We start from the raw sequence: 12178 nt of genomic DNA on the forward strand, positions 1-12178 counted from the left end.
ACTTTAAACAACCGTGATGTCACTGAAAACCTCAGACCTTTATGATGTCACTGAGATTTGGATTACTGGAGAATATAGCTTCAACTTCGGATGGAACCATGTAATACAAATGTCTGCAACTCGGATTTCTTTCAGAACTGTTTGGACCCCTGTAATACAAATGCCTGGAACTTTGGATTTCTTCTAGAACTGTTCGTACCCCTGTAAGATCAATGTGTCACCTCCTGCTGTCTTCGGATCTTCCTTGATGCTTCTTACTGCAATCTTTGTTCTTCTATAGTATCATTGCATCTTTGTTTCTGAGCAGACTTGAATGTATTGGTCACTGAGCAGAAAGTATTATGGTTTTCTTCTCTTGCTAGACACCTTTTAATGTTATCGAACTGCAGTGGTAGTGTTGTGTCCAAAAGGGATCTGAGTCCCTTTATATATATATGCTTCTCTTCCAACAAATGGACTGCCAACCAGGCCGACTTGAGGATGATCTTTAGGCTGACTTGTAGCTAGAGGCAATTTTAGATTTTGTAGAAATACATGACATAAAATACCCAAAATGTTTTGCAAATTTATATTGACTTTTCCTAAAGGCATCCAATGGATGCCTTGACCTATTTGACCAATGAAACAAGCATGAATCCCATGCTTAATAAATAAATGATTTTCTTATATTCTTTTACATCATATAATGACAACTAGGACAATTATGAGACTGAAACTATTTACATTTCCAACTTGCGGCTGTCTTTTAAAGGGCAGTAAATGTTATTCCTATTTAGATGTTAAATTTTTATGCTGGGCCATAACATTCTTAATGGTCTATGTTAGGGTTTTCCCATCTATTTATAGGGTGCTCTGCACTAAATGAGACTGGCTGCTGCATTAATGGAAGCCAACGTTGTATTTGTTGCAATGTGGCGGTCTCCATTAATGTAGGTTATCTATCTTGAATGATGGTAAACTTTCCTTTCTAAATGTAGAACTTTTTACTCTTCTTTTAAAACCTTCCATTCTTTTATTTGTGATTAGTCCTACATTTATTGCTGTTATTATATGTGCACAATACAACTGTTATTACTGCATGACATGATTGCCATTTAGTTTCTGTTATTAATGTATGGCTCAGCTGCTAGTTACACTTTCCACAAAATGGTTTCTTTGACTTATTTGTGTCTACCTCTATTTTTCCTTTTTATTATCTCTACTTCAGAATCTACTACTCACGTTTATATAGTTTGCAGGCTTGATAGACATGAATCAACCCCAAAAATGAATTTTTGGTCGCAACTATCATTGAGTCTGCGCTTTCCCTTCTCACTTTTTCGGGATGGCTTGAGCTTAAAAAATAATGTTGGTCAACCATCCTCACTGCCTAACAAGGCTTTCTGCTTGGAAGATGCACTGTCAACAAAGCAGGATACTTTAAAGAATAATGCCCAAAAGCCACAGGATAATGATTTTCTTGTCCCCACAGAGTGTCAGAATGGATTCAAAGATTTTTCTAACTGTAGAAGGATTGATAATGACAGATTGAAGTCGCAGCTATCAGGCAAACATAAACAGTTTGCCGATGAAGTAAGTTGTAATTGCAGTCTGACTGATATAAACAGCGTGGTTGATAATCCTAGAAGTGCAATGACAAAATACATAATAAATGAAGACATATTAAACACAGATAATGTGCTGGGTTCTTGTAAGTTGGATGGAGTAGCATGTGATTTCAGAGAAGAAAACCTTCTTGACCTTGATTCAGCTCAGGAAACATGTGATAATGATAAGTCTGGTCATACAATTCAGTTTGTAAATCCAAGTTCATATATTGGTTCTAGAAGTGAAGCAATGCAGCAAAGGTTATCATCATCAAGTACAGGTGAAACAAGCTTATGTGCATCTTTTAACAGGGATGGATTTCAAATGGATTATCCTGAACATGATACAGAGGGCTGTGAAATTGCTAGGTCTTTTCAAGATGGAGCCTCAATTGAAGATCAATATTCTGTATCCTCCTCTATGAATTTAGAAGTTTGTTTGGAGAAGAATGCTTCTGATAAAAATCACCAGCAGATATCTAGCTTGGATGATACATCTAAAGTTGATAGTGATAACACTGAAAATTCAGTGCCTCATGCTGAAGGTTCTCGACCTTCTACACAATTCGTGGATAAGGAAAGGTTAATTTACTGGAATGAAGGGCTAGATCTATGTGCAGTAGAGGCATGGGCTCATGAACGAGCTTCTGAACAGAAGGATTATGAGGTGGATAATTTGAGACTTCGAGTAGGTGGAAATCCAGTTAATGGGGAAAATGTAAACCCATTGTCTAAGAAATATCAAGCAGGAGAAGAATTGCAATTGGAAAATAGCCAAGCTGAAGCTCCAGTTGATGCGCATTTGTCTGTTCAGAATGGTATAGCTGATGCAGGCTTGGGTGCTATTCTGGATATTTATCATGCTGCTTCAGCACTAGTTTCAGGGAAAGAAGCTGAAGAGTACAGAAAACAAAGATCACTTTCTGAGAGGGCAGCATCAATGCTGGTATGTAAGTTGTGTGCTACCAGTTATTTGCTGTTTTTAAATCTAGTATGTTGCATTCCTGGTTAATTGAGCCATGGAATTTTCAGGAAATGAATGTAATTAAAGAAGTTTGATGACAGGCACATTTTAAATACTTCAATACTTTGTTTTGAATCTTGATCTAAACTCAATGCAGGTTAAGATATTTCTGCATCTAGATTTGAATGTAACCATGGTTGGTTGCTGTGTTTTTTTATTTTCATAAATTGTGCCAATAAACCTATAACCTCATTGGTTGTACTTTACATGATTTCTCTTTTAGCCCCATTTACTGTGTTATGTTTACCTAGAGAAATATAATTTCAAATTCAATTTATTTTCTTATGAACAAGGTTGTTCATGCACCTTCAGTTAATTGTGAAATTTTCTGATGCTGTGTAACTGTCCTCTTCCCTTGAGGTTTTAAACCCACCAATGTATACCAGTGTTATTGGAACCAGACTGGAACCCGTGGAACTGGCCGGTCTGACTGGTTTGACCCCCAAACTGGCATGGTTCGAGGTCTGGAACTGGAAAAGGATGGTTTGGTACTCAACCGGCTGGTTCTGTAACAGAACTGGCCAGTTTGGTACCGAACTGGCTGGTTCTTTACAATGCGACCGTGGTCATTCTAAAACACAAATTTTTAATTAAACAGTATTTTTTGAATTGGGCAGCCTAATATTCAAGCCTAGGGCACTACTATTGCTATGCAATTAATAGTAATGTCTAATTCTTAAAGTAAAAGGATCCATCCTTTTACTTATATTTTTAACATTACCATTAAATTGACTCAGGATATTTGATAGTGGTTGAGTGTTGACCTCATTGGATTTCATACGAAGAAAGTAGAATTTTAAAGCCCACTCAAAATCTAGCAGACTTGACAATTTTTAGGATTTCAGGATCAGGAGGATTGTGTTGAAGTTGTAACTAGAGTTGGTCTTCATAATGAAAATCTATCATTGATATATTTAGTATATTTATATTTTTGTCAAAGCATGTTCTTCATGCTTAGAAAGTCAAGAGTCAAAAATAATTTATTGAGTCAAAGGAATATTTATTTGCATCATGTCCCATTTAGACATTTGTAACAAAATGAAATTTGAGTTTTATGTCAAGTCTTAAGTCCACAAGTTGACCAGGTTGGCCCTCCTTGAACAAGTCGGCCTGGGCCTCCTAGTGACACCTATTTGACCTCCTTGACAGCTATATATAAGAGGGAAGTTTGGCCTACCTTGGGGACACCATCAACACACACAAGATCAGATCTGAACCTAGCGAAGAAGAAGTAGAAAGACAAGTCAAAGGAGAAAGAAAAGAAAAGAAGAGAACAAGAGAATAATATTCCTATTTGACCAAATCTTTGACCTTGGAGAAGCTCCCACGTGTGACTGAAATTTCTGTGACAAGGAGGCCGAAATTCTGAGGTTACCACAGGCCGAATTTCAGCCCCTTAATTTCACTTAATGACCTTCTTGACCCATTGTTGATTTTTCCAATGTTCAAAATCTGATAACTCCAATAAGGATTAGAGAAACATATGCTTGATCATTTAGTACTACATAGTACAACGATTGTAAAAAAATATTAGAGAAAAACATGCCATCAATAATTTGCATATGAATTTTTATTTATTTACATATTACCTAAGAAACCGGATTCATTGATTTTTGCCCAAGTGTTCGAATCCTACGAATCAGATTCGATTTGACCTAATTCAAATCCGATTTTCGGGACACGATCCGGATCGTGTCCCATTATGGCACATCGTGTCCCAAAAACCAGGTTCGAATCCGGCGAAAAGGAACCCGCAGGCCATTAAAAAGGGTGCATTTCTAATTTTCTTTACCATTTTCTCTCATTCCTTTTGCAAATAGTGAGCTGTGGGTTTGCTGTTAGAAGTTTGGAGCAAGGAGCCAAGGGTTTGGAGTGCTTTCAAGGAGATTCAAGCACCAGGTAAGTGCATTTCATCTCTATCTTTTTACATTTGTATTACAACAGTTTGTATATGCATTTCTTTTACAAATTTGTGCATATTTTGTTTATTTTTTTTACAGTATTCATGGCTCAATCAAGGGCAGCATGTAGGGGGTAAAGGAAGGAGAATAATGTCCCCATTGGAGATGCCTCGCCTCCCCCAATATCATCATATTCTGCTGCAAGTAATGATGAGGGAAGACTTCCTCCTAAAGGTAACATTGAGAAATATCCCTTATGGAAATATGTCACAAGAGAGGATGGGGGAAGCAGCAAGGGGAAGGGAGGAGACAATGTGCATTGGAGATGCAACTTTTGCCACAATACTTTCACAAGCACATATTTTCGTGTGAAAGGCCATTTGTTAGCTTTACCAGGTTGTGGAGTTGGAGCTTGTACACAAGTTCCTTTACAAAAGAGGAAAGAAATGGAAAAAGAGTTCACTTTTGGTATGGCAAATGTGGCTGGAAAATCAAGAAAAACCAAGAATGATGACCCCCTTCCATTTTTGAGGAAAGACACCACCAAATTTCCATTTGAGAGTTCTATTGCGGGACAAGCAGCAAAAAGAAAGGCAATTTCACTTGGTCCAATGGACAAGATTTTTCAAAAAGAGAAACGGGAAGAGCTTGATCTCACCATTGCCTTTTTTCTATCAAAACTTCATATCCTTTAATGTTGCACACTCACCTCTATTTATTGAGGTGTGTCGAGCTTTAACTCACGGGTCTCCGTCATTGTATGTGCCTCCTGGTTCAGAGAAGCTTAGAACCACATTGTTGACGAAGGCAAGAAAGGAGGTGCAAAAAATGCTTGAGCCTATTAAAGTATCATGGCCAACATCTGGGGTTAACATTTTTTCCGATGGATGGACAAATCCAGCATGACACCCACTCATCAACTTCATGATTCTTCCTTGAATGGTCTAGTTTTCTTGAAAGTAGTGGATACACTTGGACCAAGGATGCACAATATATGGGTGAGTTGTTTATTGAAGTTATTGAAGATGTAGGTGTTGATTCTTGTGTGCAAATCAATACAGATATTACACCTGTTTGCAAGGCTGTTGGCATGATTGTGGAAGCTAAATATCCACAAGTGTTTTGGACACCTTGCATTGTCCATTCATTGAACTTAGCATTGAAATCCATTGCTTCTGATGTGCTTTGGATTGGTAACATTATTGAGGATGCACAGCATATCTATAACTTTGTGCAAAATCATACAAATGCCCTCACTATCTACAAGGAGTACAACAATCTATCATTGTTGAAGATTGCTGATACATGATTTGCCTCTTCGTTCATCATGTTGAAGAGGTTGAGGGAGGTCAAGACCGCTCTTGGGGCCATGGTTATTTATGAGTTTTGGTCTTTTTGGAGAGAGACAGATCAACTAGCCTCTAAAAGAGTGAAGGACACAGTGCTAGATGATGCTTGGTGGGAGAGGGTAGATCTAATTATTCAGATCATGGACCCTATCATTTCTTTGGTTTGATTTGCAGATACAGACAAAGCCATCCTAGGAGAGGTTTATGAGGGATGGGATTCCATGATTGAGTCTGTGAAGAGCATTATTCTACAGAGTGAGTGCCCCGAGTATGAGACATCTCCAGAGGCCTTCTGTGGTACTATACAGGTAACAAGATATTCTTGTCAGTAGATGGGACAAGAATTGCACACCTTTACATTGTTTGGCTCACTCATTGAAACTAAAATACTACAACCATGAGTGGTTGAATGGTGGACCTTCCTGTAGATTCCCTCCTCACATGGATGGTGAAACCTCACAGGGGAGGAAAGATGCATTCAAGCGGTTTTTTAAGGATAGAACATTGCTTGATGAGGTGGAGGATGCCTCTTTAGAGTTTTCCACGGGCACTGGTCGATTTTTAGAATATGATGTGATTAGAGACAGGGGGGCTAAGAAGCCCTATTCTTGGTGGGCAAATCATGGGGCAACAAGCCCTCCTCTTCAGTAGTTAGCCATGAGGCTCCTCTCTTAGGTGACTTCATCCTCTTGTTGCGAGAGGAATTGGAGCACATATGGGAATTTGTATAGTGTGAAGAAGAGCAGGCTTGAGCAGTCCAGGGCAGAGACAATGGTGTATGTGCACACCAACCTTCATCTTATTTATAGGCAGAGGGAAGAGTGGTTGAAGGGAAAGACAAAGATGTGGGATGTCCTTCCTGATGATATGGCTCTGGACAACAGTGTTGAGTTTGCATTGGCCAACATGGATCTCAATGATCCAGTGCTAGAGCCTGTTAGATTTGATGACGGTGATATTGTAGAGGGGTCATAAAGCTATTGACACGTTGTAGACCTAAATGTATATTGAAATGAAATGTACATTCAAATGTAGACCTTGTAGACCTTGTAGAGTATCATTTCATTTCATTTCAATTAGATAAAGCTATTGACACCTTGTAGACCTAAATGTACATTCAAATGAGGCTTCTCATGCTGTTGCTCTTAACTGCTGTCAAATCTGCAACAATCTACTTCTGGAATATTTTCACATGTGGATAGAAACCCTAGAATAGTCCTCCTTTTTTCAATTTCTTTTCCTTCCTTCTTCGCTAGATGGGAAGGCCATAATAATTAAAATCATAACAAAATAATAAGTAGACTCAACAACAATGTCTTTGAGGAATGCAGAAATGAAATGAAATTATATTTTAATGTCCACGAGACTAAAAATAGTTTATGTGACTATTATTTCCTTGCTTTTCGTCTTTTGCAATTCAATCCTTTTCTTGTTCAAATTGATGATGAGCTGGCCCAACTTTCCAACAATCCCCTCACTGAAAAGACAATGCCAAGAAACCGATGCTAGCATATTCCCATAACTTTCTCTGATGTCTTTGAATGCATCACATTCCAAAATGAAATATTTTTCCGATTCCACTGCCCCAGATGTGCAAAATGTACACACCCATTCTTGAAGATTGCTCAAGGGCATATAGGTGCATTTTCAATCCATGGGCCGATTAAGAAATCAATACAAGATCATCCGCATATAAAAGAAGCTTTATCACAAACTCCCCCAACCGAACACGATCTCCACCTTGCAGATTTATCCACTCCTCCAGTTTATCAATATATAAGCCAAAAAGAGTAGGAGATAGAGGGCAAACTTGCTTGACTCCAATGTCACTTCTAAAGCTTTCTGAAATACCTACTGAGGTTCTAATTTTGACTTTCACTTCTTCATAAAGTCTATGGACAACAACTCTATAATGCAAAGAATTTTCAAGTTCTTCTGTTCTATGCCACGACTTATCTCTAGGGACTGTGTCAAATGCCTTTTTGAAGTCAACAAAGCAGCATAATGCTTCTTCTTTGTCCTCCCAAACCTTTTCAACAATGTGTCTCAACGTGATACCATGATCTGCTGTAGAATGGTTCGGCCTAAAACTCGCTTGTCCTCTTGCCCTCTTTTCATTTACTTCTGCCCACTTACTGATTCTATTTTCTACCATGTTGCCGAAAAGCTTTGCAAACAAAGGATTGATCCTAATGGTTGTATAATTGGAAGGATTATTGAAGTCTCCACTTTTAAAAAGGGGTATTGATAGGCTAGTTTTCCAGTCCCTTGGGAATCCTTGCTGAATGATGTTAAATATTTCCATGATGTGCCGTGCAAGAGTGTTCATTCCCCATTTTAGATACTCTTCTTGAAGCTCAACCAAGTCCTTTGCCTTTCATGTTTTCAGCTTTTTAATTCCAATCTCCACCCCCTGTACGGTGAAGAGCTTTGTAGTTGTGTTAATCTGGAGGGAGGCTCTGCCTCTGATTCTTTCTCGTAGAGTTGCTTTGCATATTCAAACCATTGTTGGGCTGTAATATTATTTTCTATTTGCTTCTTCCTTGGTTGAAGTTCCTGCCAGAAAAGCTTTGGGTTATTCTTGCTTAGATATATTAACTCTTCTCGCCTTGTTTGCATGAACTCATCTTTTTTCCTTTTTAGTATCTGCTTATATAACTTTACATTCATCTTCTCCTTGCATGTCTTTTTCAAGGTTCTCCTTGCCATTTTGCATTCCTTATCAAACCAAGCATTTACAGGAAAACAATTTGATTCTGATTTCCTATTTTTTGCTCTTTTGCACTTCTCAAGTGCACTTTGGATTATATTTGTTAACTCATGACTGTTGAAACTTTTGAAACCAATTTTCTCCTTCTGAATTAATCTCTCTAACATTGTCTTGAAGATAGTACAATTTTCTTGTGTTAGAAGAATTTTGCCCCTTGATAGTGATTGCCGAGAGCATTGGGTTTTTCTCCCATTTTGTCTTTCTTCTAGCCATGATAACTTTATATAAATTGGGTTATGGTCTGATTTTAAGTCCCAAATATGCTCTCGAATCTTGACTTCATCTACCTTTTGTATCAAGCTTAATGAACACATCACATAGTCAACGCCACTTGACCCATTGTATGTGTTGCAAGTGAAGTTCCCAGACATTTTCCATCTATCTAGACGATTGCAAATAATTAAGTTGAAAGCCCCACACAGTGTAAGCAACTCCTCTCCAAAATGATTGCTAACTTTGTCATCTTTTGAACACCTCACCCATTGGGGATTCTCCTCTTCAGTGAGCCAAATAGGATTGTGATCCTCTTTACAACAAAGAATACTAGCTTGATGATTTGATGTTCTAGCATTGAAATCTCCCACTAAAAGAACTTCTCCCTGTTGAGAATACACGACAATATCTTGCTTTAAAGCTGCATACGGATACTTGCTGTCTATCCCCTTAGTTTTGTAAGTTTTTGAGACTTGAGGGGCAAAATAACATGCTGCAATTATGATGTGATTCTCATTCTCTGATATTTTGAACCATAAATATTGTTTATTTGCATCTTCTTTAATTAACTGAATGTGACAACCTTCTTTTTCTTTCATTAAAACTAGTATTCCCCCATACCCTTCGACGTTTTTTGCTACCTTGTTCCAAACTGCTAACTTCAAAGATACATAATTAAAATCATTAATCTGAAAACACACAAGATCGACAATGATATCTGGACTGGCTAAATATGGTCTGTCTTTTATTGGCATCATTTATAATGCTAAGTATAGACTCTAGAGCAAGGGACAAGGGTATCATAATGCCACCTTGTCTCCCGTGGTCAAATTTATTAGCACCATCTCACCAGGTGAATCAATTCGAGTTCGTCCAAAAATTAGGTTATGAACCTTACATGGAGGCGACACCAAATCTGGAAGCTCTTGCGAATTTTAACTTAGTGATGGTGTATAAAGGCATGGTTTATGGTTTGTGTATTTATATATATATAAACATCCATGGGCAATGTGTTTGGGTCTCTCTCTCTCTCTCTATATATATATATATATAAAAGTGTTCCATGATACATGCATGGATTGTTGCGATTCCCCAACCATTTTAATAGCATATATGTATACAAACCTTTACAGTTTCGCATACATATCTATGAAACGATCTGGGCATTGATAAATATGCAATGAAACTGATCAAGCCTGTGCCAGCACATAGGTAAGCCATTAAATTAACCAGGTCTGCGCCGGTATGTAATTATGCAATCGATTTATTCACATAGTTGGGGAAATGTTTATAGATTATTACCAGAATTTTACAGAGGTGCAGTTCGAGTGCCCTGGAACCAGAAATAGATGTATACACATTCATAACTTATATCGTTTTGAAATATGTGAAAATGTATGAGTGATATAACAATGTTGAGTGGGAATCTAAATTTGGATGCTAAACTATATTGTAAAACTGCAAATAGAGAAGGGCACATAGAGTCAACTCCAAAATTTAGACTTCAACCTTCGCTTCCATTTTTTTCTGTGGAAATGTTTCAAGCTGTGCTCAAAGATCAAGGATAAATTCGACCTCCTGGATGTGTATATATAGAGAGCAGTTCAACCTCATTTGGTCACCAATTCACCTCATCGATTTCTATGCCAAGAAAGGAAGAGAAAAAGTCAAAGGAAAGAGAGCGATGGTCTAAGAAGAAAGCTTGTGTTCTTGTGCCCTAATTCTGCCACAAGTACAAAAAATTTAGACTGTTGTAGTCCTGAAAACTTCAGGGTTATTGCAGGGCCGAAAAAATCAGAGTTTGATCGGATCTTGAAGTTGTTGACCAACATTGACTTTGTTGAATTTAGCTTGGTTGAAGAAGGATTTCAAGAGGGCTAACTTGGGTCTTGTGGGAGGTCTTGGTCTTGGTTTTTGGGTCTTCGATTTCTCACTTTGATCTGATTCTATAAGAAGAGAAGTTGGTTGAGTTTTTCCCCTTGTGGTGTTTTGCCTTGGCTTGGAGCGTATATCTTTGTGTTCTTTGTCTTTTGTGATCTTCATGCATTATGTTTTGATAATTGTTTGATGAAGAAGAACATAGTAAAAGAATAACAAGCCAAGAAAATACGCACAAGCAATTATCAAGTAAGAGAAATCAACACTAATTTCTAGCCTTTTGGTTTCTCAACACCCCCCCACTCTTTCAATATTCTTTGTTGGAAATTTGTGCCATAAAAGTGTCATTATCACTCTTAGTATAAAGGTGATGGTCCAAAAGTGTGTTGAACACCTTGAAACTAAATAAAAACCTTTTTCTTTTCTCTCTTCTAGACGGCGAGGGTAGTCACTAGGGTTTTAGGGATGATTTGTGGTTAAAATTATTGCTTTATTGCATGAGGGTGCCTTATAATTGGAGGTTAGTCTCTATAAAGCAGATACAAGCAAAATCTAGTAGTGGATAGCATTGCATACCCTAGAAGGGATGACATCACCCTTTAATTTTGCTGGTTATGCATATCTAACAACCCTAAAATTGCTTTCCCTAATTTACCTTTAGTCTTTGTTTGAAGTCCTTGCTCCATTCTTGTTGAAAATTGTTTTGACGACTTTTCTTAGGCTACTATATGACATTGTATGCCCTACTATTGAAGATCATGCAAACCTTAACTTATAGCAACCCATCTATTGGTGTAATTTAATTGTGCTTGAACCTTAGCATTTAAAACCTAGGTTATCTTTAATGTTGCCAAGCTCTTTATCCACCTTCAGACCTTCAAAAACTTATCACCTTGAGCCCTAGTATTAGAATACCCTTGTAGGTGACTTAGGGAAGCCTCCCTCGTGGTTTAAATCTGTTAATTTTAGGTAACAATGGTATGTTCTATGCTTAAGAGCAATTTTACTTCAATTTCTTTATTAGCCCAATATCAATATCCAGTTTAGCAATCACATCAACATGATAGTAAAATGCAGATAGAACATAAACATAAACAGTAGAAGACAAGCCAAGACAAGAGGACACAAGATGTGGCACTAGCCAAGGACAAACCCCAATGTGGGGAAACCCTTGATCAATTCTTCTTATATTCTTCAATAGTTCAGCAGAGAGAGAGATAGTACAATTTACAAATCTGATAATTTATGACAGCAGCAAAAAGCCTAACCAGAAAAGTCAACACTAGTCAAACAGCGCAAAATTCTTCCTCCATTCAGCTCGGTCAAATGCAGTCAATGTCGGCCTCCAACAAGAAGTCTAATGAACGCAAAATAGTCTGAAAAAGTCCAGTCAAAACTGGTTGTTGAAAGTCAACTCTGCGGCCAGCCCTAGGATAGCCAACGCTGGTCAAAGGAGA

General features: G+C 37.8%; 1 protein-coding gene across 2 annotated transcripts in view; it reads left to right on the forward strand.

Annotated features, from left to right (window-relative positions):
• The window catches only part of LOC149225628 (protein ACCUMULATION AND REPLICATION OF CHLOROPLASTS 3, chloroplastic-like), a 514713-nt gene that overhangs the window by 301617 nt on the left and 200918 nt on the right, over positions 1-12178 (forward strand). For both annotated transcript variants that reach the window (XM_089377212.1, XM_089377213.1), the window contains exon 10: positions 1239-2532. In XM_089377212.1, the coding sequence (XP_089233338.1) occupies positions 1239-2532 (1294 nt within the window). The remainder of the gene's footprint in view (positions 1-1238; positions 2533-12178) is intronic.

Source organism: Pinus tabuliformis, chromosome J (genome assembly GCF_031772625.1).
Source record: "Pinus tabuliformis cultivar Carrire ecotype Pingquan chromosome J, CPIR1, whole genome shotgun sequence".
Taxonomy (NCBI): domain Eukaryota; kingdom Viridiplantae; phylum Streptophyta; class Pinopsida; order Pinales; family Pinaceae; genus Pinus; species Pinus tabuliformis.